The following is a 25,526-nucleotide window of genomic DNA, read 5'->3' on the forward strand; positions in this document are numbered from 1 at the left end:
AGTATGTCGGTATACCTCGGTCAGCTCTCGGCTTGACCTCAATTAGATCCAAATATAGGCTATTTGCAAGAGGTCCTATGTGCAATCGCAGGGCATGATATCATATGAATAGGATATAAGCTGTCCTCTTGCTTAAAGAGACTTATTAGTCAGGTACCTAGGTATCTAGGAACATACTGTAATTTCGAACAAAGTCTGGACTTTGGCCCAGAACTTCAAGATAGGTTCTCTTTCTTCCATCATTTTCGTGATACTCGTCTAGCTTGATAGAACTAGAGCATCTGTGAGCCCCTCAAGGCCGCGTAAAGCATTAAAATATCGAAGTAAATGTCTCGCCGTAGTTATCTCCCCTGCGGCTGGAACGGTGCGCTCGTTTTCTCCCAAGTCTCATTGCAGATTCGTCGCATAAGCCTCCTGGGTGCTTGACGACCAGTCATCAACTCAAAAGCTTCCATGGCCATGTCGCTTACCACTTCTAAGCCGTCTATAATAACCCACGAGGTGTTGCCAAGTTCGCGAATCTTGCGCACCTGGATAACCAAGGGTGTTATGAGAGGCTCATATGCTAACTGCAAAAAAGATTAGCTTGATGATCAAAATCAAGGAAGAATACTAGCAATCTACGAACCTCGATCACTACACCGCCAGTAGGACTTTTCAACCACTGCGATGGCATTCTGAAGTCTACTGGCGGATTGTCATCCGTCCCGGATGCCGGAATACAAGACACGATCATGGTTGGCTGTTGATAATCATCTGGCCATGGGTCGCTGGGTGAATCGATTACACGGCAAATCTGTTCTTCGGTTCGGCGGCTAAAGAGCTTCTGCTCCGTAGCATATTGGTTGAAATGCGCCGCAACTTCCATTGCCTTGCTCGTTGTTCTATTGTGAATGAAAATAATCCGACAACCCAGTCGTATCAACGCATAGATGGCTGCTCGAGCCATACCTCCCGCTCCAATCACTAGGGCTGTCGTTCGAGAGGGCTGTACCGAGTTTCTGGGGCTGATAGCTCGACGTAAGCAAGTCACGATGGCGCTCCAATCCGTATTATCGCCATAAAACCTACTTGCAAGGCCAGACCTATTTCGAGAATTGGCATGGTCTAAGATTGAGTCTGTATCCCCACGTAATGGGAGAAGGGTGTTGACTGCACCGATTGCAATAGCGTGGGAACTGAGATGATCAATACGCGACATTATGGCAACTTTGAAAGGCGCTGCTAACGAAGCACCACCAAAGCCAGACTCACGTCGAATTCTGTCAACTTCTTCCAGAGATGTGCAACGTTTCGCTTCAAAGGTGTGTGGCATCATGTAATGCTCGTATGCTGCTCGATGCATGGATGGGGAGGCCGAATAGTACACATTGGACCCTAACGTGTAAAAGTTGAGCGGTTGTAACAATCCCTTTCGAAAAATACTGCGTAGTGTGCCTCGCGTTGTGCTAACGCCGACTAATTGCTCCCGTGACGATTTCTCAAGCAAATCGTGCCCAACGGGGTTCATACAGTTACCCTGAAAAGGGTCCACCACACCAAAAACTGAGTAATCGTACGCGATTATGCAGGGCTTTGGGTCAGGCAAGGCATTGATCTTTTCCATAAGAATGTTTCGAGCATAGTCGGCTCTGTCCACGGCACAGAACCGAGCAATCCGAACTATGTTGCATCCGAGTTGTTGCGCAAGTAGGTAGCGTTCGAAGTATGACTCGTCGGTCCATTGAGGTGCGCCGAACCCCTTTACGAGAAAATTCCCGATTATCTTAGTTCTACCACGGGTAGCAAGCACATGAGAAACGAGACCGGAGCTTCTTTCGAGATCAAGACTTAGATATTCAGCCCCAAGCCGAATACCCAGTAGCAACAACTTAAGGTCCATAGCGTCTCTTTCTTCTAAAGTTCTTTTCCGTTCCTCTCGCGGGTTCTCCTCCACGCTGTAAATGATTGGGAGATCCAATTTGCGACGGATCAAAGCTACCTGGGCCGCAATTATATCAAGCACGTTGTTTGGCCAAGTGTCAACTATGAGCTCCACGGCTTCACCCGGGGCTTCAAATGTGGCTAGATCGACATCCATGCTGAGTAATGACGAGAGCCGTAGACAGAAAACAAATGTGTAAGTTCGGTATTCTGGCGGTACAGCTGCCATGGAGAAAGGATTTGATACCCACGAACGTGTCAGGCATTTTCCGAGGATGTGATCAAGAAATTTCTTCAAGTCTTGTTTCGCACCTATGAACCTAGCAGGGCTCGTGGATGCGGAGCGGAGTGCACCATCATCTGTAGGCTGGCCTTCGCTGCTAGGGTCGAAAAGATTGAAGTACTCGAGGTTGGAGAACTCACGATGTCTTTGATCAGCGGCAAGAAGACGTTCCGCATCGGCTAATGGTAGATCCAGCAGCTTGTATAGATCTTCTCTGTCGCGATGAATATAAATGATGGGATTTGTATCAATATATGTCAAGAGTACCTTCTCTATATCGGGGGACAAGGTGCCAGTGCCACACTCTATAACACAGTTGACTCTGTTCACCTTTATCATCCCAGCAACCACAATCGCCATTTGTTGACTGAAAGCTTCTCGTCCATATTTTTGCAAGTATGTAGTTCTGCTACATCCAGTAGCTTGTTCAAAAGCATGATCCTCTGTGACAAGCCGCCGGCCAAGATGTCTAGCAGCGATGAACCCCAAAGTCCGTTTCCCAGCACCACGACATCCTAAGAGAATGAGTGAGGATTCAGAAGGAAATATCCTACGTTTAGACTTCATCGGTCTGGGGATAATTGGCCCTTCGGGGATCACTGCCGATCCTATCGTCGCCATCTTAACAACGTTGGTCCTAGAACTGATGGTAGAAGCTGGGACTTAGTTGCTGACTTCGATTCAACTCTAATTGGTCTATTATAGACAATCAGGCCGTACTACCCAAGGGTCGTAGCCTATTGGGCAATCAAGCTTGATGTTGTGACGACGAGTGCCGTCCAAGACTGTGGGCTAGTGTTTTAATGTAGCAAACAGATCTTAAAGGCTCCAACAAGGTTTGTTTGATAGAGGCCAGCGCGGCGTATCAGCCCGGTAAAATCAGCAGTGAAATAATAAATAATTTGTAAGCCCAATAGGACTCTAGGTTAAGTCCATTCAGGTAATAGAGTACATTGTACGAGGGTCCTTTCATTATTGATATAGATAAGAAGCAAATGGGGTTGAACCCATGGGATACCCTAGATGCCTAGGTAGTTGATACAATTATGGATTTATAAGTTCAAGTTACCTACTATGTAGGCAAGTAGGTGGGTGCATAGTGTAGAAGAGAGAGACCGGAGACGATCTGGAGGGAAGGACGGCAACGCGATCGGCAATAAGGAGAGAAAAGTTAGTCCTGGCTCACCAGCCACAAATCCATGTTTGAATGCCGCTGGCTAGGGTACACCTGTCACTTTTTTAGCAGTAGGATACCTAGTACCTATGCATGTACTAGGTACCTTTACCTATGTACAGGATGCCGTTATTCATGTGCAGAGCTACATGGTTTTTACTAGGTAGCCTTTCAACGTTGTATTACTAAGTCGTAGAACCTTGAATTCTGGTACTACCTAGTAGTAGGCTAACCTAGTACATGGACTAGGAAGGTACTCGGTACTAGGTACTCGGTACCTAGTACATAACTACAACCTTGTAGCTAAGCTAGGTAAGCTATGCCCCGCCTACGCGCGCCGGCAAGGAGCTGCTGGCACTTCACAACTGCACATATGAATTGTAACATTGGCGACTCGATATTAACCAATACCACAGGAAATAAACTTCCTTATTCCTACCACAGCAACAACGTTTCCTTACCTATATATTTCAACTTTATGCATTATCAATCATTCCTCACCAACCAGTAATATTCTCATGCTGTTCTTTTAAAAGAAAAAACTCACCCAGACAAAGGGTGTGCAGATTCCCTCTCACTCCTTGTCGCTCTGAGAGGGAGACAAGTATACGCTCATTTACGACGGAAAAGTTGGATTTTAGAACTGGCACGAAACTAACAGATTTTCCTTTGGTGTGGTATGGCGGAGGATATGAGCGAAGTCGAGGTGGATGTCGAGATTGAAACCGACGAGAGCCGGCGAAAGAAGCGCAAGGCAACTCGTGCCTGCGATCGCTGTAATTTGCAGCATCAGCCATGCGATAATGCTGTGCCCAAGTGCAGTGTCTGCATGCGTGTCGGCGCCGAATGCACTTACAATAGGCCTGTACGTAAGAGAGGGCCTCGAAGTGGCTACACCGGACAGAATGGTGAGCGCCTTTGGGCCATTGTCCTCCAAGCAAGACCCGAACTCGAGGACATCGTCTTGCAAATCCTACGCAGTGGTACCTACGCCAATACCGGAATATCCAACTTAGATTACTTTAGAAACGGTGATAACCAATCAGAGTTGGTAACCCGATTCAAGGAGAGTCGGCTGGGCAGATTCCTACAAAATGGAGAGAGCCCTGATTTGCTCCTGCCCCCAATCGAGCAGCAAGCTCCCTCGACAATCCCTCTGGCACAGAACGGTATGGGCATGACTCAGTCTTCGAATTCCCATCGCCAATCTAACATGGCTAAGGGCATGTCTGGGCGATCTAATCGATCAATGTCATGTGCTTCCTTGTCGCAAACCGGCCCAGCGAATCCTCATGGCGCCCCCGAGAATCCTGCCGATATATACATTCAAAGTGACGAAATTCGACGACGGCCCCTTCAACCTGTCCAAACCCAAATATCCACCTACAATGCAGGATACTCTGCAAACAGTCCCCAGAATTTTGGCCTTGACCGCACACCATCAGCTATGCCTGCTCGTCAGAATTCTACTCCTTCTGGATCTGTCAGTGGCTATGGAAACCCTTCACCCTTCACGAATGAGTCTCCGGCAGTAAGTCGAATGAAAGTCGATGTGGAGGTGAACTTTACTCAACAGCCACCGCCCCACGATCCAGATGGTCCACCCCCGTTGGTGCTTGGGGCAGACCCACGTCATCTAGAGGAGACTTCTCGATGGTATGTTAAACAAGCATTCAAAACTACCTTTCACCCACAATAAATAGTTCATACCAACCTTATAGGCTGGACTCGACGCAATTTAACACGTTACGGAACCTCGGGTTCGTTCCCGGTGACGGAATGGCGGCCGATTTCCTCGAGTTATGCGAAAACCCCGACCCTCCCGATCCCATTGACCACACACCGACGAATTCGGCCGATCAGGATGAGGATGAAGAAGCTGTCTGGCGCCGACTAGTCATGCGAGGCAGGTTTATATGATCACCGCATAACTTTTAATCTACATTTATAAAAAAAGATGAGTTATAAAGCACTAATGCTAGGAAACTCGACCGACCTCGACTCGACCGAAGAAAAACACTTGCGAGCTTAGTGTTCTAAGAACTCCGATAAGCTCTGAACAAGGATACGGCCATGGTAAGTTTTTGTTAACCAACACGACATTACCAGCCTATTGCTAATACAGATTGAAGATTTCAGTTACAACTTTTTGGGTGGCCCTCCCAATGAGGGATATTGTTGCCTGGAACTACTTCGACATAGGTTCTCTACCTATCTAGGCATTATACGGTCTTTTAGCAGGTATCGTAGCCTACCTACTGACCACAGCTAAGTCACGTGAACTAGGTAGGTAGAGATACCTGGGTAGTCTCCTAGGTTAGACGCTCGTTCGACAGGGAGTTCCTTGGTCAAAATATGGATGGCTGGCAACCAGCATCACGGTGAACATACATACATATTCTCCCCCTCCTTGGTTGGGGATTAAGCCCGAACATCACGTGGATATGTGTGAAAAAGCCCCATCTGGAAACACGCTGTCCATAGGTAGCAATCAAAAAAAATTGTGTATCGCTTTCGTTGCCTTTTTGGCGAAGAATATGGCTGCTTATTTCCATTCTTCGCTGCCTCCCTGTGACGTTGATGTGCTTTCGAGTGTAGATAAGTGCCTACCTAGGGCACCCTGGACGTTGGCCTGTCGTGGCTTTGCTTACGAGAAACGATTCATACCCTTCCAGGTATGCGCCTAGCAGGTTCTAGCTACTTATAAGATACCTAGTCAAAATTCAAACCACGAACTGCGACGGATTGTTCGGACTATAAACCTTGCAATACAGAAGTAACATAATAATAATAATAATAGTACCAACCCCAGGTTAGCAACCTTCAAAATCTCCAAGGCCAAGCTCTCTGCTCTCGACCTGCCGAGGTACATACATAAATACCCAGGACCCAGGTACCTAGCTATGGTGGAGACCAACACGAGAGAAATTTAGATACCTACCTGGCTGCCCAGATGAAGAATGAATGATTCTGACTTTGTAGGTAATGCTAATAGACGAGGAACGACTTTTCCTCGAAGGAGATGATTACAAGCTGGGCGGGATGGATCCATTGATCTAAGAATAGATACTATGTTTATCTACCTACCTGCCTACCGACCTACCTAGGTAGGTAGCCAAGAATTACCTACTAATGTAGGGGCAATTAGGTACGTTCAGTGAGGAGTTGAATTCATGCATCCCAATGATAGAAATTGCGAGAAACCATTGGGGTGTATGGCTTTATTGGATGAAGTTTAGAACGATTCTCGCGAATAGGGGGGCGCCTGCTACGGTGCATCTACTACCTAGCACTTGTCGTGGGTGAAAATTCACCACGACGACAAGTCTACCAAGAGAAATTGCCACAAAGAAACGTTAAATCATTCAACGCGTAATATTCATAGGTAGGTATATACAAATACATTTCATATCATTAGACGTCCAAAGCACACGCGAAAGCATTTTCGGAGACTAAAACTAACACAGATAAAACAGGGAACTTGCTACTACATAGGCTGGAAAGACAATTTCGGACTCTCCCTTCCCGGGTTTTAATCCAAGGACTCAACCACCAGATGTTGGATGGGGCCTTATCTCGGGGTGAGGAAGTCGCTGGGGAGCTCGGGTCCTATTTCGAGGTTAGCATTGGCTTACTTACTTGCAGAAGTTTACGATGGGCGTGAAGGAAAAAGCTTACCCCAGACGTGCAGGCTTCCAGGGCCGGCCATCGAGCGGTGTGTGGGCTCGGCGGCAGTGACTAAGTCGCCGTCGACGTAGTGCTCCATGATGAAGCCATGGGGGTCGTACCTATTTCGTGATGGTTAGTCTAAGGCCAGGCAAATGAAAGGAAAAGGGGAAAAGGCTGAGAAACATACCAGTAGTCAAAGATCTGGCTGCCGAGGACGTGTCTTCCAACGCCCCAGCAGTTCTTGTACCCCTTCTCACGGAGCCAATCGTGGCCGAGGACTTGGGTATCGAAATCGTGCGTCTCGAACGACGAGTGGTGGACCCGGTAGGTACCGCCTTCGGCGAAGAAGAACACGTGATGGTCGACCTCTTCATCCCCCCTGTCGAGACGGTAGAACACCGTTCGGTCGACCTTCTCTTTATCGTGGATGAGCTGTTGTGGAGTGAGTAATTATCTGAAAACAAGGGACAAAAATAGTGTTCATACGTCACTCGCTATAAAGTTAAAGTGCTTGCAGTAAAACTCGTGGGCAGCGGCAAAGTTCGTCGTCCGTACGCCGAAGTGTCCTAGCTTGTGAACCGGGGCGGGCCGCTTCTGGAATCGCTGGAACTTGCCCGCAGGCCTGTTCTTCTCGGTAGGCTATAATTTTGATCAGCACGAGAGCCATGGGGGTCTGGATTTTGATATCCTTACGTAGTTGAATGGCTCGTGAGGCAGTGGGATTTCCAACATCGCCGAGGGGGTTTGGCCCCACACGAGGTGCATGGGATATCCATCAACGGGATCGTGGAAGGTCACACCTTTGCCCCCACCGGGAGCATCGGTGAGCTCATATATCTTGGTCGCCTTTGGCAGTGTCTCAGACGCAATCTGCAGATCTTCTTCCGATTCGACAACAAAGCCAACGCCTCCAAACTCGGCCTTGTCCGCCTTGATGGCACAAAGCACCCACGGCTCGGTTCCGTACCCGCGGAAATAAATCTTCTCGTCCGAAACCCTCTTCTCCTCGGTGAAGCCAAAGTCGTGTATAAACTCTAAAGCTTTGGGAAAGTCCGTGTATTTATAGTACACGTGGGAGATGCGCACCAGCTGGATCTTCCTCGGGGCTTCGTTAGACGGCATGTTGTGTATTATTAGGCGTTGCCTTGGAACAACCTTCGTAGTCTTTTATATATAGTCGTCGATGAAGATGAGATGTTGGTAAGTGAAACACAGAAGGATCAAGATCAAGTCTGCCAACAGTCTGTGACGGCAGGAGGCATTATATAATATTCGACAAAGGTCTTATGAAACGGCTAAAAACGGGGAGGTGGGTGGAGGAGTCCGTCCGCGGGCAACACGGCGAATCAATGACCCTACTAGATTCATCTAGGTCTTTGTACTATTCTCAAATAATAAGGCTGGGTAGCTTGGAATGTCTTACAAGTTGGGAGTGACCGGCGTAGTCGAGCCCACCTTGAACGGCCCCGCATGGATCCATGGATGTTGGCATTTCTGATTTCTGATTTCTGGTAGTAGAATACATTCGATCCATTCGGCAGTTCTGGTTCTGCTGGTCTTTGTGGGGTTCTTTCAAGCTCCAAGTCCCATGCTACGACGTTTGGGGATGGGTTTACCAGACCAAACCACCCCCTCGCTTGTCAAGTTGGTGTCTCGAGTTACATAGTAGTGCTATGTAATACAAGCATTTTGTAGATGCCAAGATACCAAGATACCAAGTCTCTCCTTACCTTTGGACGCACACGTGGTAAACGTGGGGAGTTGGTAATGCCTTAACTTTCAAGTTTGGCTTATTGCAGCTTAGAAATTAATCCGCGGAGCAAAATCCGGGACTAAATCGGCTAATAGCTACAACCTTAACCCTTGAACTCTATCCATCATTTGATCTGATTAGAATTTGAAAAGTTGGGGCAACTTGGAGATTCAATGGGTTCAATGGGAGATATGCCGATAATAGGAGGTAGGTACTTAACTATGCCTGGAAGTAGGTACGATCGTATTTTTGGAGAAGCAGCGCCACATCTCAGCTGTTAACCTAGTAAATACTATGCTAAAGGATGACGTAGGTAAAAGTCGGTAGATCTCCCCCTCTGCAGCTCTAGATGTCCCCGGGACTGTGAATGGTGGAAGTATAACAATTTGTACTACAAAAAAAAAAAAAGAAAAAAGGAAAGAGGATCGATCGAATCTCAATTGTTTCTTTTCCATTGGAAGTTAAAGGCCGGTACCTACATACACTTCAATCCTTCACCCGAAATTCCTATTACGCCTACATACGAATACATGTACGATACACTGCATTAAATTTGAATATCGAATGCTGTGCATGTACGTATCCTTAGAACGGTGTGCGGGGACAACTTGATTGATCACCATTGTCATCGGCCATTATAATATTACCGTCAGCCGCTCACTTTTCTACACATCCATGCTCCCCCGCATAACGTATACCAAAGTACCAAGTATCCATCCATCCACCTAAACCAAATATGGTGCGCCATATCAACGAAACCGCCAACCCGCCAAAACATAAAAAAAAAGCACGTGGTACACGGCTTATCTTACAAATTTATATGGTAATAAATGTACCTTGCGCCCACACCATATATACCACCATATACCACCATTAAAGACTCTAGATATTTGACAAAACTTATCCTCAATAATTAATATATATATATATAATTAATTAAATACATAAACAACAGCTCAACAACAGCTGAACAACGGCTGAACAACGGCTCAACAACGGCTGAACAACAGCTCAACAACGGCTCAACAACGGCTCAACAACGGCTCAATAACAGCCTTGAAGGTCTCTGCAGTTGCTATTCAAGTCTCTAGCTGCCTAAGTAGCTATTTAGGAGGTATCTTAGAGGCTTGTAGCATACGTAGGTACCTAAATACATACCTAGCCACCTATGTAATTGGGCTGTTGTTCAGCTGTTGTTGACCCATTGTTAAGCTGTTGTTGACCCGTTGTTCACCCGTTGTTCAGCTGTTGTTGAGCTGTTTTTTTACCTATTTAACTAATTGTATATATATATTGACTATTCAGAATAAGTTTTATGAAATATCCAGAGTCTTTGATGGTGGTATATATGGTGGTGTATATGGTGGTATATATGGTAGGATGTAGCGTTATTCCCCTCCTTGTAAAGGTACATCTGTTACCATATAAATTTGTATGGCAAGCCTTGTACCCTGTGCTTATATAATCAATATTTTTAATGTTTTGGCGGGTTGGCGGTTTCAATTGATTTGGCCCACCGTCCCAAATCCATACCAGTGCGGCTCGGGTGCAAGAGAACCGTACCATACCTACCCCGATTACGTACCACTCCTTTTTTTATTTTATACCTACATATAAAAAATACATAAAAATACCTAAACCATGGTCAAAAAACTCGCCAAGCAACCCACCCTCCCGAGCGCCGGCGCTCCGGACGGCAGCACCACCATCCCCATCCCCTCGATCCTCAGCGACGGCAAGCCGCTCCCGCGCGCCGTCGTCTTCGACCTGGACTACACGCTGTGGCCGTTCTGGGTGGACACGCACGTGTACCCGCCGCTGGCGCCGAACGCCGCGCACAGCGCGTGCACGGACCGCATCGGCGAGTCCTTCGCCTTCTACCGCGACGTGCCTGCCATCCTGCACGGCCTCTCGCTCGCCGGCGTCAAGCTCGCCGTCGCCAGCCGCACCCACGCCCCCGAGCTCGGCCGCGAGATGCTCAAGCTGCTGCACGTGCCGCCCGCGAGCACCCTACTATCAGCACCAGCGCCCACAGCGGAGGGGGAGGAGGACGGCGGTAGTAAAGGTGGCAGTGCGGTGGCGGCCGCGCTGGCCAGCCGCAAGGACAAGGCCCGGAAAGCGGTCGAGTTCTTCGACGCCGGGCTCGAGATATACCCCAGCTCCAAGATACGCCACTTCGAGGCGCTGGCGAAGCGCACGGGCATCCCGTACAACGAGATGCTGTTCTTCGACGACGAGAGCAGGAACAGGGATACCGAGTCCCTGGGGGTCACGATGTGGCTTGTCAGAGACGGGGTTTCGTGGGGCGAGATCGTAAGCGGGATACAGGAGTGGAGGAAGCGGAGGGGGGTTTGAAGATACCAGATTACCTACTTAAAATACTGCTGCTTTGATTCCGTGCTACGATTATTGGATATTAGACAGTAGACTACGATGGGGCACAGCGTATAGATGGAACTTTTCCACGCTATGATAGAATATAGACAGAGACAGAGTCTAGACGAGTAGGCGTTTGGCGTTTGGATTATAGGACCAAGTGCCATACATATCACCCAAAGCATCAAAAATATTATATATGTATGCCATGTGGTTCTTCTTTCCAAACGCCCCCCACAAAATAATAAGACACCCCCTTTATATTCCAAAAAATCCTGCGCCAATGGCGACTCCATTGTAGGTAGTTATTCTTCCGCCATCGTAAATATATATTCTAGTTCCACGTCGATTATCTTCTTATATATGACAGATGTTAAATCCAAGTCTTTACATTGTCTCAATATCCATCAACCCTTCCACGTCGTGTCCAATGCATGAGGGGAAGAAAAGGGTAATAGGGTATGTAGGATTATCCTGAGTAGGTTATATATGTATTTAGGTAGTAAGTCAGCAGGTAGCTTTTCGTTACTTAGCCTCGGCGAGCGATAGTGCCGCGATGTTCGCAGTTGGGACGTCTACATTGACAGAAGCCTTTTCGGTGGGCGTCGTAAAGGCCTCGTCGGCATCTATTGTTGCGTCGTCTGTCTGGGATACCGTAGCGGACACCAGGGTATCCTCCGTGGTCTTGGGCGGGTAGGCCCTCGTGATGGTGCAGACGCGCTCCCTTCTGTCTGAACCACCCTTGATGGTGCCTACGGCGAGACACTCGAGTCGCTTGCCGTCGTCGATTGGCTTCCAGTACAGCGGGCCTGTGGGGAAAGCAGTGTAGCCGTTCTCGAATTGACATATCCGCTTGATCTCGTCGTCCCAGGCTGGCTGGTCGAAGAAGTCCCACTCTAAATCGCCGCCATAGCACTTGGGGATGTTCTCTTTATCCATGAATGACGTCAAGACGGGCAGGACGTCGTGCTCTTGGAGGATAAAAATCTTGGACACAGTTACCGGATCAAACCAGCGCTTGACCCAGCCCCATACTGTTGAGAAGAATATCGGTGCCCCGATGATGAAGATTCCTAAGCGAGCGTGTTAGTATTATTACCCGGGCCGTTATACTAGAGAACTACAAAACGCACGGTCCAATGTCTCGGGATAATGCGCAGTCGCTAGCTGACTAGCTGCTTGCATGTGAGCCTTCAAATTCCAGAACATGCGTAAACTAACATGCGAAATGTCGACAATATTGGTGCTCAGGGTGATCGGGGTAGCGGGATGCGGGCGGTCAGTGCACTCGGAAGACAGCGGTTGCACGAATCTCGTTAGGTTCTCGTATAGCGCAAATAAGCGCAGCAGCTTCGCGGGCGTCTTCCCGTCCGTCTTCGCCCTGCTGTACGTTGTCTCGGTCGACTTCTCATACTTGGCCACTGCATGGGAGTCAAGATGTCGGATTTGGTATACGTAGATGGGAATGCCGCTAATGAAGGAAAAGCTGTTAGTGACCCTACGGCGATATTATACGGTTGAATGTAACGCCTACCGCTTGTCACGTCGCCCGGTAAATCTTGGATACTAAATTGGTAGTAATAAGCTTAATTGCCATGTGCTAGGCGAAAGTATATCTCGGGGTACTAGTAGGTAGTTATAGATGTCACATACAAGTTTCCTAGATTCCTCGAAAGAGTCGACTTCGATCGTGTCGTACAGAACCTCGATTTGGTTCGACTTGCGGAACTTTTCGGTTTCGCTGAATTGTACGTATGCATCCTGGGGCACAAACTTTCGCGCTCGAAGAAATCGACTGGATGGTTGGTGATGGCATTAGCGTGGTGTTCTATTTCAGATAGTGTACCTAAAAAAAGGATACCGAGGCTTTCTCTACGCACAGGAGTGTAGGATCATCATGAGAGTTCGGATCGTTCGGCTTGTATAGACCTTTCTCCTCAAGAAGTGTCTTGAATTCTACTAGTGCCTGCTCCTCATGCTCGGTAAGGTGCCCAAGATGTCCACTCGGATAGCCGTGTTCGACTGCCCCGGTCGAAGGCACCCGGTGCATGGAAGAACCAGTATGCTTGGTCATTGGTAGTGGTGTTGTCAAGCAACTGTCTAATAATTATGTTGAATAACAATGAGATACTACCTATAAGAGGTATGTAGTAATAGGATACTGTAAAAAACGGAACTTCTGATTTGTTGCTCGTCTAATGACTTGAAAACAAACAGTAGTTAACTGCCTTTGTTTTTTCTTACATTAGAGGCTCAATGAAGAAAGCACATGGCAGGCAGTCTCTTGGGAAGTCCAGGGCTGAGAAAGGTACCTACCCTGGTCACTATCTTTACGTAAGGACGATCCTATTGGAGTTCCCATGATCTAACAATGATCTTGTGAATCTATCCCTTTGAACGTTACAAGGCAACATAGGCAACAAAGTTACTAAAAATAAACAAGGATACAACCAAGCCAAATTACCCACCGTCCCATAAATCTAATATCCAATAAAATCTAATTATTCTGTAGGTACATAATTTACCACTCAATTTTGCGTATGCCACTTGTACCAACAGTACTTAGAACTACACATAGCTACATTACAAGTGCCACATCGAGATCGTGTCTTTTTTGCCTCCATATTTAATAAACTCTCCGATAATGTTTTCAATCCTCGACGAGAACGTCCCCAAATATTATTCCCCTGACGAGCTTGCTATGCAAAAAGGATGGGAGATCGCGTACCTCGGGGTCTCGCGTGCCTCGGGGTCTCGCGATGGGATTACCATTGGAACAAAACGCGTACCAACTTCAGGATTAGGAGGAGCTTTTGAACGACGCGTAGCTGGATCAATATCGTCAACTTAGATGGCAGCCGGGCACAGCTGCGCCGGCGTATCGGGTGCACTAGATACCGGATTAATATATTTACCGGCTAACTTTGTATCGCGTTGTATTTGAAGTAAAATTGGATCAATATATGGGGTTGTGGGTAAATGTGGATATAGTGGATTAAAAGAGATGTATTAGGGTTTATTTTTAGTAGTTTTGTTGCCTATGTTGCCTTGTAACGTTCAAAGGGATATGTGGGGGCTCCACGATTTCATCCAATAGACCTTTGGCCTTTAATAGAAACAGAGTCGTATTTTCAAAATACCCTTGCACTTGCATGTGTGCGGATATCGGAGTAACTACAAGGTACTATGCATGTTAGTAATGCATGTGTACTGCAATGTACACTACCTGGGACTCTGGGAGGTTCTACGTGGTACCTACCCCATAGTCATGTGACCCCTTGGTGTTGCTTCTACCGTACCTAGAGTAACTTAAGCTTTTGTTCCCCTTTCCTTCAATGTTTTCCTTCATTCTGATTCGCACACGGGCATCTACATATTATCTGTATGTCAAATTATGGCCCAGATATCTCTACTCGTCTTCAAATAAACGTGTGCTAAGATCACTCAAGAGATCTCGATCCGAATTCGAATGATTCTACATATGATTTCCCGATTCGTTATTAGAACTGCGACGAAGGACGCATAGCTCATGGGATATTCACACGCTGGTGGATCTCATGTACTACACCTGTACAGAGTGGTAAATACCAGCCAGCCATCTACATCATTATAAGGTAACCCGGAACGTTGGAGATTTCAGCACAATGCAAAATCTGACTAGATCATGTGCATACCTCCAAATTCCGTAGCGGAGCAAAGTCCAATTGCGTACTTACGAGTCACTGTGACTAACGTACACCTACCTAAGTAAGTATGCATCGTGATAAGGAAATCGGGTCGATTGAAACCGAGGTAAGCAAGACTGAGGAGTATGGACGACGATGATCTGGAAATCTTCATCGGCTTTCCGCTTCGAGTAATCCACGACGTTGCGGTGTCTCTTCTACAATGGGAATAAGAATAAGGTTGGTTGCCTTCCCCGGTGCTCTACAAATTGCGGGGGAATGGGGTGCATCTCAGGTCCATTATATTTGATTCGCGAAGTCGCAGCCTTAGGGTAGTATATATCGTGGGAACAACCATGGATGCCTCCATTATTGCTTCTAGCTACATGCTAAGCAGTGACACGACGTGCGGGGGTCCTGCAGCCGTTCGTCCTAGTGGAATCCGGGGAGGGGGATGAGGATCAGGATCATCGAGAATAACGTATGTCTGCCTATATCCAGTTGTATATCTACTCAGGTATATGTTCGCTTCTCGATATTCTTCTGCCTCGATATCATCGTCATATATCTACCCGCCTGCTTCGTCCTGCTTATTATCATCCTTCTGTCTCACCACATCCTCGCCTCCCGACACGTCCAGTCATGACAACTACAGAATCTTCCTACTCGAGCCGACAAGTAGTCCCTGGTTCTGTGGACCTTCCCATCGCATCATGGCCAGCGACTACTAAAGATGAGTCTGTGGATGCTCTCTCGGTAGCCTCCAAAATCGTAGATACATTCAACAATCTCCTTACAAAGTCAGACCATAAGGCTATAGCGAGTCTCTTTCTTGAGAATGGCTATTGGAGAGACCATCTTGGATTGACTTGGGACTTCCACACCTTGAAGGGCCGAGAAAAGATTACCTCTTTCTTGGATAAAGGCCATCACCTGGCTAATATCGAAATTGACCAACAATTTTCCGAGAAAAAGGTCGGGGCAGAATTTGCGGATTTCCGAGCTGATGGATCCGTCAGTGGAATCCGAGTGTATCTTCGCATTAATAGCAAGCATGGATCTGGCCGTGGGCTTGCCCAGCTTGTTCAGACTGGTGGCGAATGGAAAATTTGGACCCTGTATACCTCTGTGCAAGGCCTTAACGATCACCCCGAACCATTTGGCTCCTTGAGAGCGAACGGTGCTACTCATGGGTTACACATCGGGAGGAAAAACTGGCTAGAAAGAAGGCAGGCGGAGATCAACTTTGAAAGTTCTGACCCCGACGTACTTATTATTGGTAGGTTCCCATACTCCCCCTCTTTTCTTGCTCTTTGATACCTAATAACTAACTTGTGAAAAAGGGGCTGGGCAGGCTGGGCTCTCTGCACATGCTCGATTAAAGATGTTACAGGTCCCTACTCTGATCATTGACATGAACGACAATGTGGGCGACAACTGGAGAAAACGGTACCATCACCTAGTGCTTCACGACCCTATATGGTACGACCATCTGCCATACATGAACTTTCCAGACTTTTGGCCGATATTTACTCCGAAAGACAAGCTAGCAGACTTTTTAAAGGCATATGCTGAGTTCCTCGAGTTGAACGTATGGACTAGTACGAGCCTTGAGTCTAGTACTTGGGATGATGAGAAGAAACACTGGGTCGTCGTTCTGAAGCGAAAGAAGAAGGATGGAAGTGTCGAGGTCCGGGAATTACGCCCCAAGCACATCGTGCAAGCCACTGGCCATTCTGGAAAGAGAAATTTCCCTGAATTCAAGGGTATGAAGCTCTTCCAGGGTGATGTACTCTGTCACTCTTCCGATTTCCAAGGGGCGAAGAAGAACACCAAAGGAAAGAAAGCTGTTGTGATTGGCGGCTGCAATTCTGCAATGGACATTGCTCAAGACTACTACGAAAATGGATACGACGTAACCCTTGTTCAGCGATCGTCAACTACCGTCATAGGTAACAAGACAGTCATGGACCACTTTTTAGGACCTTTATATTGCGAGGGAGGCCCCCCAGTCGACGAGGGGGATTTGATCGCGTGGAGCAGACCATCTGAGCTGTTCAAGGCTCTGCATGCTGATATCAACGAGATTTCAGAAACCAATGAGAAGGACATCCTTGAAGGTCTCGCTAAGTATGAAACGAATCCTGTGTAAACCCTGGTAAGGCAATGAAGCTAATGAACAAACAGAGCTGGTCTTAAAACGGATCGAGGTCCGATGAACTGTGGAATGTGGATGAAATATCTCCAACGTGGTGGAGGGTACTACATTGATGTCGGAACCACGCAGTTGATCATCGACGGCAAGATCAAGGTCAAGCATGGCTTTGGCATCAGCGAGATTCTTCACAAGGGCGTGAAACTCGAAGACGGGACTGAGCTAGAAGCAGATGAGATTGTCTGCGCGACAGGATACGGAAACATGCGGACATCTACAGAGGCCATATTTGGGGAGAAGGTTGCGAGCAAAACCTCTGATGTTTGGGGCTTCGACGAGGAAGGCGAGATCAAAGTAATGTGGCGGCCGAGCGGTCACCCAGGGTTCTGGTACCACGGTGGCAATCTTGCCATCTGCCGTTACTTCTCACGGTTTTTGGCTGTTCAGATAAAGGCACAGCTTGAAGGGCTCTACAAGCCATCTCAAGCTTAGGGCGATGTACCAATGTTGTACAACATCAATGTCTTATGGTAGGGTCTAACTAATTTAGCTTCATCATGTATTTGCCTAAGCACCTAGTTATTATTACAACTTGATATAAGTGAGGGTTCATTGCTGAACCTGTTTTCGATAGTAGATGTTGGTGTCTACGAGGTATGCATTAGTACCTAATTGTGAAGCTCTCCCCGGATACCTGTCTCCCACACCTTCGGAATTATGTGCCTCCTTAGGACCTCTATATCAATGGTGAAACTAGCCCTAAAAAGGGTCACTTGCTTCTGCTTATGCATGGCTCAACCAATCATCGAGAGGTCAAAGGCGTGACTCTCAAAACTGCTCGCACTCACTCTACCCTTATATCTTGCAATCGTGTATCTCGTCCAGAGAGTATACCTCCGAACCTCTCGACAGCTCCGACTTCTCGAACTCGAATCCCGGTCTGTGGTGATCATCGACTTCCTAGAGACCACGGATGGACTGACCACAATACGGGCATTCGGGGGCCAGCCCAAGGCAGAGATGGAGCATCTCCGCCGTCTGGACGAGTCCCAGAAGCCGTTTTATCTCCTCCTGTGTCTCCAGTGCTGGCTCAAGATCGTGCTCGACCTTCTCGTCGCGGGGATCGCGGTCGGCGTCATTGCGCTGGCTGTTGTCCTCAGGGACACTACCTCCGGAGGCCAAATAGGGTTGCGCTGAATATGGTACTGATTGCAAATACCACGCTACTCGGTCTGATCGAGTCGTGGACGAATATGGAGATAGCTCTTGGCGCGATTGCTAGGATAAAGGGGCTCGAGGACGAGGTTGCGCCGGAAGACCGGCCGTTCGAGGCGGTGGTGCCTCTGGAGGCATGGCCAAGGCGTGGGGAGGTCAATATCGTAAATATCACTGCTTCATACTCCCCGGATGTCAAGACGCTGGACGATATATCGTTGCAGATCAGCCCTGGCCAGAATGTCGTCATATGTGGTCGAACAGGAAGGTGAGCTTACCTACCTACCTCCTATCCACCCACATCTTTACCCTCGAAAATTAGCCAATAATTAACCCCATCCTCCAGCGGCGAAAGCTCCCTCCTCCTCACCTTCCTCAAGCTCCTAGACATAAACTCCGGCTCCATCACCATCGACGACATCAACCTCCGCCCCATCCCTCGCTCCGTCCTGCGCCCCCGCTGCTTCGTCACCGTCCCCCAGGACCCCCTCCTCTTCCCCCAAGCCAGCCTCCGCCCCAACCTTGATCCCTCGCAAACCCTGGCAAACGATACCATTGTCCGCGCTCTAAACACCGTGCGTTTGTGGGGGCACTTCACCACGACTCCTCGCACGATGCAATCGCTCACCACCCCGTTCTAAAGCAGCCGTTGTCATCATCCCCCCCACTCTCAGTAGGCCAGGGATAGCTCCTCGCGCTTGCGCGCGCACTGTTGCAGGTCCACGCTCTGAGCATATCCGGCGCGAACCCAGTCGTTCTGCTGGACGAGGCAACGGCGTTGCTGGATGTGGCGATCGAGGAGCTGATTCTTGATATTGTACACACGAGGAGCTTACGGAAGGGGGGTATACGGTGGTTATGGTGGCGCATAGGGTGGGCGCGGCGGTGAAGAGGGGGAGGGATGTGGTGGTTTGGATGAAGGGGGGGAGGGTAGACTAGGTGCAGGTGCGTATAGAATGTGTGAACTTGCACCATGATGACTCGTTCTATGGTAGGAAAAGGCCGGCCTGGACTTGGATATCTCATGCATAGGTACCCTTCCTTTCATGTCTTTCCATGGTACAATAGTTCTGTATACCTATTAAAGACTTACATGTATATTACGGGCTTCGCTACCGTACCTACATCAATCCTCATTTGTTTCATTTGTCTTGAACTATGGTTCTCTTATCTACCCCCAACCAAACCCAGCATTTAGGACCAGGGCTCATATCATAAATGACAGCTCGTTAAATCAACGAAAAGCTTTCCAGGTTCAGCGTGTATCAACAACATGCACTTAGCAACCGAAATCACACCTTGCCTCTACCCTTTCCAGCGTCAACCCAGCGAGTCTAGCCCGCCCCCAAGGCCCGTGGTACCGCACTCGAACTTAAGCTAGTGTCGTTATACGTGCAGACAGACCAGTCGTCGATCCTCTTCTGGCCCCAAGCATTCTTGACCGCGCGGTCCGGCGTGCACGCCTCCCAGACGACGCCAAAGTCAAACGTCATGCCTCCCGTCAGCTTACCGGTACCTTCGCCGGTCTTGTCGCTTGTCGTCGCCGTAAGGATGAACAAAATCTTCGTCTTCGCGTCCCCGGTACCCTCGCCGCCGTCCATGCACGTCGACCACTCGAGGTCAGCGGACGCTGGGGCGCTGACGGAGAAGTCGTCGTTGAAGACGCCCGAGCCGCCTATGGCTGCTTGGGCTGTGTTGTCGATCTGTCGGTTGTTAGTTGCCATTACCTAGCCCCTAGTACCTAGGTACCTATACAGCAAGACGAGGAGCCAAATAAAAAAATGGCGGAATAGGTGAGCAGAAGCAGCACACTTACCATCGTAGCCATCGACACATTCCACACATCCGGCGGCGCCCTCTCGGGGTTTACCTTTCTGTTCTCGTACCTGAAAACAGCGCTAGCAGCAAGCTCGTGCAGCTGCACGCCGTCGTCGGCCTCGAAGTGGCCCCGGTACGTGACGTTCGCGAGCGCGAACCGGTACCGGTACCACCAGGAGCCGAACTCCGCCGTGAACTGGCACACGGCGTTCTCGTCCGTCCGGCCGTGGCCCCCCGGCGCCAGCGCCATGCCCCGCAGCTCGAGACGAAGCACGTCCGGTAGGAAGGTGATCGACATGTCCTGCCCCGGCGAGCATTGCTGCGGGCTATCCGATGCGATGCTCGAGATCACGGGGAGTTGGGGCGGGGGGGAGTCGCCGGCTGCCAGGAGGGCGGAGGAGAGGAGGAGGGAAAGATGGAGGAGGGAGTGTGTGAGATTCATGGTGTAAACTTGGCTCTTGAAAGTTTGTTGTTTTCTTGAAGAGTCGAAGCCGTTAGCAGTAAGCGAGGTGCTGGAAAAGTAGGCATTATGTAGGTAGCCCCGGAGGTAAGGTAGCGAGGTAGGAGCCAAATAATAAAAATTCTGCATATGCTGAAGATCCACATAAAGGCCTCGACTCAGTGTCGACGTTGGCTCCTATCGGGAGGAGAATCTCGGCCTGTCCATGGACCTCGCCATTCACCCTCCATATCCTGCCGTTCTAGGGTTCGTCTATCTCTTGGGACCGGGTAATTGGTGCATAATTGGTGGCATATGACAGCCGGGAAAGGGAGACAGGTTGATTGCTACCTCAGTCTCAGCTCGCCAACCAAACGGAGATCTTTGTTGGGATTCTCGTTGTTTTTTTTTAATTACACATCCATTCCCGAAAGTGTTGGTCGGTAGAGTCCGCCTTCCCGATTGAATTGTATGCAGATTGCAGTCAGGGGTAATTGTTAATTGCAAACCCCCTTTTTCTTGTTTCTTAAAATTCTTTTTTTTTACTTGCCCCTTTTTCTGTTGATGTAAATTACCGACCTACCGAGGTACCTAGGGTATCCTAGGTAGGTGGTTAATATATTTTCTATCTTTATACAAGAGTTGTACAGACTCATATATACCTAAATCTATCTATGTATGCAAGACGTATCTATCTGACCAAACCACCATGGTATCCAGAAAACGGGGGGAGAAGATAAAAAAAGGTAGAATAATTACAGGTCTCTTCATGTGTCTTACTCGTACTCATATAGCCTCCCATCTCATAAAGCCAGGTTCATGAAAAATCTGCACACACCCGGCGTTACTTACAACTCCGGGCCCCAATCCACCATCGAAATGCCCCTCCCCTTGCTCTCCATGATGCACTCCAGCTTATCCTCATTCGTGACCCAGCCCTGCCGCTGCGTCGCGACGGCGTACTTAATCGGATCGCGCCACTCCTCCCACCAGATCTTCTCGCTCTGAACCACACACCTGCGCCCAGGGTCCCCATTCTTGCTCGTCGCAAACGGCCACACCGCCTTGACGACCTCGTACTTGCTCTTCGTCGCGAACATCGACGTGACGCTCGTCAGGAACTTGCCGCGCTTATCCGGACTGTGCACCACCACCTTCGCGTGCGTGACGGGGAACTGCACCGTCACCTGGCCCTTATACTCGGTCGACGCGACCAGGCCCCGGATCTTGCCCTCGATCCACGCCGTGTCGAGGTTCGCCACCACGCGCTCCAGCTTGAACTTCTTGATCGGCGTCGCGTCCTTGACGAAGCGCTCGCACCACGCGTCGAGCCCGTTGTCGACGCCGAAGTCGGGCTTGAGCCCCGGCTCGCTGCCGCCGCGCAAGGCCATCTCGTCGCTGCCGACGCACCGCAGGTAGTCGAGGCGCCCGCGCGGGTCCGCGGAGACGAGCAGGTTCATCAGGTTCAGCTTGATGCTGAAGTCGACCTTGCGCCCGCGGTTCCCCTGGATCAGCACCTGTGGTTTCGGCGGCACCGTGGCCATGGCGCGGAGTAAGGTGGCGAGAGCGCGCGGGTTTTCTGAGAGGTGGTTTGCTTTGCTCGTGATGGTCGTCGAGTCGGCCGATAGCTCGAACAGCGGCGGCAGGTACTGCCGATAGTCCAGAATGGGGAGCCCGGGGTAGTACTGCGGGCCTTTGGGTAGTTGGGTCCGGACATCGTGAGAGCTGTCTGATGGGCTGGAGTAGGGCGGCGGCTGGTGTGGCTGGTGATGGTGATGGTGGTGTTGGTGGTGTGAAGGCGCGTTTGCTAAGACGACGTCACCGCTCGAGAGCTCTGCGGGAATGTTTGCGGGAAGCTCGACTGCCGAGGCACGACTACTAGGGTTCGCCGGCAACTCGGCGGGCCGCTGTACTGGGCCCGCGGACAATTCGCTTGTCCTGTGTACTGGCCCCCCGGGCAGCTCGCTTGCCCGATGTACTGGGCCGGCTAGACGGGCCACCTTGTCATCGAGCACTCCGTGTCGGGGTCCCGGCTCCATGGTGTGTATTCTCCCTTCCCTTCCCGTTCTTGTTTTCGTGGCAGTTCTCGTATTACCGAGTCCTCATATTATTATGAGTGCTTCCGCTTCCGATGTTATCGTCGAATCCGCGTACCAAAGTACTAGTACTATTTTGTACCCAGGTACATACGGTATACCTCAAGTACCTAACTCAGAAAGCCAACGAAGTATTGGCAAAACGTGTACACCACGGTCTGAATCTAGACAATTTCAAGACTTGTATGAGTCGAACTGGCTAACTTCTTCCTCTCTTCCTTCCAGGTGATTTAAAAGGTAGAAATATGTAGAGGCCTTAGGGCTATGTCAACGGGATGGCAGTGTACATATAGGTACTAGGTACTGGCTGTATGTACTTAAAGTCTTATTAAACAGAAGCTGGAAGACGCCCGGGCGACGACTAAGACCGTGGCGCAGCCAAGATGCGAAAATCGAACGAATCATCCTACAATGGAGCTTCTCTAGTGCCCTGCCCTGCTGCCTGCCTACCACTCGGTACGAAGTACGAACTAGCCCTGGAATAGTACGAAATGGAGCCCTGGGACCCTTGGGTTGCGCCATTGGCAGTGCCATACGGCCCTGTGCATAGGGCTACTTGGCGCTATTTACACACGCTAGATTGGTGCTTAGACCTAAATGCCTAGTGGCCCTGGAGCCTGGAGCCTGGAGGTTAGGGAGGTAGTAGTATCGACCTCCACTACAGGGCTGCTAGGTGGTATCTGGTGGGTACCGGTAGTTGCAATACCCCTGAATCAAGAATCAAAGATCAACTCCGATACCTATTCTTTCTTTTCATCACACTTCTGTGCGAATGCTACTTCGTATTGATTTATGATATCCAATACATAAAGGCTATGAACCTACATGTAATAGGCATCAAACTATGCTGATCCTAAATCCACTTCAGCTATTCACCTACTTGGCAGTAACTATAACCTGCATTAGGTCTGTGGCTTGTTCTCTCACGAACGGACTTGATCCAACATTCCGCGCCGTAGAGATCTCCCCGAAGGTATTCCGTGTCCGTGCCGATCAATAGTCTCTCCAGCTCCAACTCCTTCTGTGCATATTGCAGTGCTTTATCGAAGATTCCGCTGTCGAGAGCATACTTCGAGCACTCACGAAACCTATCATTGTCATAATCAGCCTTGCAGCACTGACATAGCAGGATCTTATAAGCGCAGTAGAAAAATTGATGCATTACTTACGTTCTACAAAGTTCCATGCCATATAGCCTTTGCTTCCTGAGCAGCTGCACCAGCTCCTCCGCCGCCCGCAACGCCTGCGCAGGCGTCGTCACGCTTGGAACGCCGTACTTGAGAGCAAACTTCGGATCGCTAGACGCGCCGCAAGCGTATGCCGCCAACGCCCCATCAATGACCAGCATGCGGTGTCTCAGCTTCTCGACCGCCGGCTGCGTGCACGCCGCGCAGCGGCAGTTGACGCCCCACGAAGACAGCAGGACAAACGCGCGCTGCCGGCGGGTGCGGCACACGTTCGCGGTGTAGTCGACGCAGACCTCCTCGCCGGCGCGGATGTCGCGCGTCGCGTGCAGCGTCAGCCGCTGTATCGTCGGGTTCCACGCGTTGTGCGCGTTCGGCTCGCACGAGTGGCCGATTCGGCTGTGTATTGGAAACACACCCGACCCGTACTTGCCGCTCGGCCCCAGCTGCACGCTGGTCACGAGGAACTTGACGCAGAGGTTGGTGGTGCGCCGGACGAGCTTCCGCCGGCTCGGGCCTTGCGATAGTACGTGGCCCGAGTCGTCGTCCTTCCACTTCTTCGCTTTGTAGTGCGCCCAGACGGTGTTGCGGACGCGGAGGTCGGTTCGCAGGGGCTCGATGATCGAGGAGGGGCAGAAGATGTTGGCGAGCTCGGTTGCGTTGGCGTCGGGGAGCTTGTCGATGGCTTTGCAGAGCTCGGGTAGCTCGTCGTTTTCGGGAATGGGAGGAACGGTGATGAGAGGGCTTTCGGCGGCGAGGCGCGTGCCCCGGCGGATGTTTGCGACCGCGAAGACCCGAGGGCCGCCGGTCAAGCCTGTCCGGCGGATCTCGATCATTGCTGATGGGGTGGTTAGTTATATGAGCCGAAATGCGATGAGATGTTCGGATGGTGTGTTTCTCACCATTTGCCTCTATGCCGCTCATGTCTACTTTTCTATCCAGCGGTGGACTTAGTGGTGACTTGTGTAGATGGCAAGCTATGCTCTTGGCGATTCAGAGGGTTCTTAGGTGTGTTGAGGATATAGGGACCCTGTACTCCGTGGTCCTATATACCTACCTACCTACCCAAGTAGGTGGCTAGAGTATCTCAGATATACTGATAGAAACTCAAGAGAAATAATGAAAGATCATTCACTGTTTGGCGTGACAGCATAATCTAATAGTAGGTACCTGAAGTAGATGATTTGTAATAGCTGGAGGTGGTAATGAGAACCAAAGTGGACAATACCCTCCTACCTAGCAACAAATCTCTTGTAGCCTTAGCATTCTTGCTGCCTCAGTAAATGTTTTTCACAGTTGACTGCCTGTATCTGCCTTGGGTCTAATATGCCAGTCATCAGTGATATGGGGTCTCTACTCCCTCTCATCTCGTCACTTAGGTATAGTCGACTTCTAAAGCTGTAGGGATCCATTACTCTAGCAAACCCATTACAAGACTTCGACCATCGAAATTACCCATTGCCTAGCATGTCAATATACTTTTGTAAAAGAAAAAGACAAAGTGATCTAGGTACCTAGGTAGGCAATTGTGCATTTGCACTTTGTTATAAATGTCTGCCTACGAGCTTGTGGTTCTGCAGTCTGCTCTTTCATATTCACACCTAGCGCATAACTACCTACGGCTTGACAATATTTGTCCGAATGACTTAGATGCCTAAGTACCTATTCACAATGCTGCTATCAGAAAGAGTAACGCATAATGAAGCGGAAGCCTCATCCGAAATCCGATGCATGAAGACGATCTGTCAAAGGTGATCCAATGAAACGCTACCAGAG

At 49.4% G+C, this 25,526-nt stretch overlaps 10 protein-coding genes across 10 annotated transcripts; 4 read left to right on the forward strand and 6 right to left on the reverse strand.

Annotated features, from left to right (window-relative positions):
- Window positions 1–25: 25 nt before the first annotated feature.
- Window positions 26–2,827, reverse strand: GGS25DRAFT_527483 (uncharacterized protein; the record flags this gene model as incomplete). Its single annotated transcript, XM_049265093.1, has 2 exons — window positions 26–569; window positions 629–2,827. The coding sequence occupies 2 exons, from the start codon at window positions 2,825–2,827 to the stop codon at window positions 342–344; spliced, it is 2,427 nt and encodes an 808-aa protein (XP_049121734.1). The 3' UTR covers window positions 26–341.
- Window positions 2,828–3,726: 899 nt separating this feature from the next.
- GGS25DRAFT_471524 (uncharacterized protein) lies at window positions 3,727–5,960 on the forward strand. The gene is made up of 3 exons (XM_049259354.1): window positions 3,727–5,036; window positions 5,102–5,456; window positions 5,513–5,960. The coding sequence occupies exons 1-2, from the start codon at window positions 4,060–4,062 to the stop codon at window positions 5,298–5,300; spliced, it is 1,176 nt and encodes a 391-aa protein (XP_049121735.1). The 5' UTR covers window positions 3,727–4,059; the 3' UTR covers window positions 5,301–5,456; window positions 5,513–5,960.
- An 858-nt stretch (window positions 5,961–6,818) lies between these two features.
- GGS25DRAFT_48221 (Glyoxalase/Bleomycin resistance protein/Dihydroxybiphenyl dioxygenase) lies at window positions 6,819–8,594 on the reverse strand. Its single transcript, XM_049260251.1, has 5 exons — window positions 7,743–8,594; window positions 7,536–7,688; window positions 7,237–7,481; window positions 7,059–7,168; window positions 6,819–6,989 (listed from the first exon to the last, which is right to left on the reverse strand). Exons 1-5 carry the CDS (start codon window positions 8,169–8,171, stop codon window positions 6,952–6,954), a joined length of 975 nt encoding a protein of 324 aa, XP_049121736.1. The 5' UTR covers window positions 8,172–8,594; the 3' UTR covers window positions 6,819–6,951.
- A 1,323-nt stretch (window positions 8,595–9,917) lies between these two features.
- Window positions 9,918–11,164, forward strand: GGS25DRAFT_48315 (magnesium-dependent phosphatase). Its single transcript, XM_049260329.1, has one exon. It carries the CDS (start codon window positions 10,444–10,446, stop codon window positions 11,155–11,157), a length of 714 nt encoding a protein of 237 aa, XP_049121737.1. The 5' UTR covers window positions 9,918–10,443; the 3' UTR covers window positions 11,158–11,164.
- A 424-nt stretch (window positions 11,165–11,588) lies between these two features.
- GGS25DRAFT_48279 (CRAL/TRIO domain-containing protein) lies at window positions 11,589–13,343 on the reverse strand. Its single transcript, XM_049260296.1, has 5 exons — window positions 13,059–13,343; window positions 12,832–12,973; window positions 12,713–12,744; window positions 12,312–12,649; window positions 11,589–12,251 (listed from the first exon to the last, which is right to left on the reverse strand). Exons 1-5 carry the CDS (start codon window positions 13,250–13,252, stop codon window positions 11,704–11,706), a joined length of 1,254 nt encoding a protein of 417 aa, XP_049121738.1. The 5' UTR covers window positions 13,253–13,343; the 3' UTR covers window positions 11,589–11,703.
- Window positions 13,344–15,485: 2,142 nt separating this feature from the next.
- GGS25DRAFT_517249 (FAD/NAD(P)-binding domain-containing protein) lies at window positions 15,486–17,490 on the forward strand (the record flags this gene model as incomplete). Its single annotated transcript, XM_049263353.1, has 3 exons — window positions 15,486–16,122; window positions 16,187–16,973; window positions 17,031–17,490. The coding sequence occupies 3 exons, from the start codon at window positions 15,486–15,488 to the stop codon at window positions 17,488–17,490; spliced, it is 1,884 nt and encodes a 627-aa protein (XP_049121739.1).
- Window positions 17,491–17,618: 128 nt separating this feature from the next.
- GGS25DRAFT_471538 (P-loop containing nucleoside triphosphate hydrolase protein) lies at window positions 17,619–19,121 on the forward strand. Its single transcript, XM_049259355.1, has 2 exons — window positions 17,619–18,481; window positions 18,560–19,121. Exons 1-2 carry the CDS (start codon window positions 17,784–17,786, stop codon window positions 18,852–18,854), a joined length of 993 nt encoding a protein of 330 aa, XP_049121740.1. The 5' UTR covers window positions 17,619–17,783; the 3' UTR covers window positions 18,855–19,121.
- Window positions 19,122–19,479: 358 nt separating this feature from the next.
- Window positions 19,480–20,846, reverse strand: GGS25DRAFT_48487 (uncharacterized protein). Its single transcript, XM_049260497.1, has 2 exons — window positions 20,030–20,846; window positions 19,480–19,916 (listed from the first exon to the last, which is right to left on the reverse strand). Exons 1-2 carry the CDS (start codon window positions 20,618–20,620, stop codon window positions 19,548–19,550), a joined length of 960 nt encoding a protein of 319 aa, XP_049121741.1. The 5' UTR covers window positions 20,621–20,846; the 3' UTR covers window positions 19,480–19,547.
- Window positions 20,847–20,996: 150 nt separating this feature from the next.
- GGS25DRAFT_471543 (uncharacterized protein) lies at window positions 20,997–22,964 on the reverse strand. The gene has a single exon (XM_049259356.1). The coding sequence runs from the start codon at window positions 22,507–22,509 to the stop codon at window positions 21,319–21,321; it is 1,191 nt and encodes a 396-aa protein (XP_049121742.1). The 5' UTR covers window positions 22,510–22,964; the 3' UTR covers window positions 20,997–21,318.
- A 316-nt stretch (window positions 22,965–23,280) lies between these two features.
- GGS25DRAFT_527487 (SET domain-containing protein) lies at window positions 23,281–24,674 on the reverse strand (the record flags this gene model as incomplete). The annotated part of the gene is made up of 3 exons (XM_049265094.1): window positions 23,281–23,654; window positions 23,736–24,588; window positions 24,653–24,674. 3 exons carry the CDS (start codon window positions 24,672–24,674, stop codon window positions 23,435–23,437), a joined length of 1,095 nt encoding a protein of 364 aa, XP_049121743.1. The 3' UTR covers window positions 23,281–23,434.
- Between the last annotated feature and the right edge of the window lie 852 nt (window positions 24,675–25,526).

Source organism: Hypoxylon fragiforme (genome assembly GCF_022984875.1).
Source record: "Hypoxylon fragiforme strain CBS 206.31 chromosome Unknown GGS25scaffold_1, whole genome shotgun sequence".
NCBI lineage: Eukaryota > Fungi > Ascomycota > Sordariomycetes > Xylariales > Hypoxylaceae > Hypoxylon > Hypoxylon fragiforme.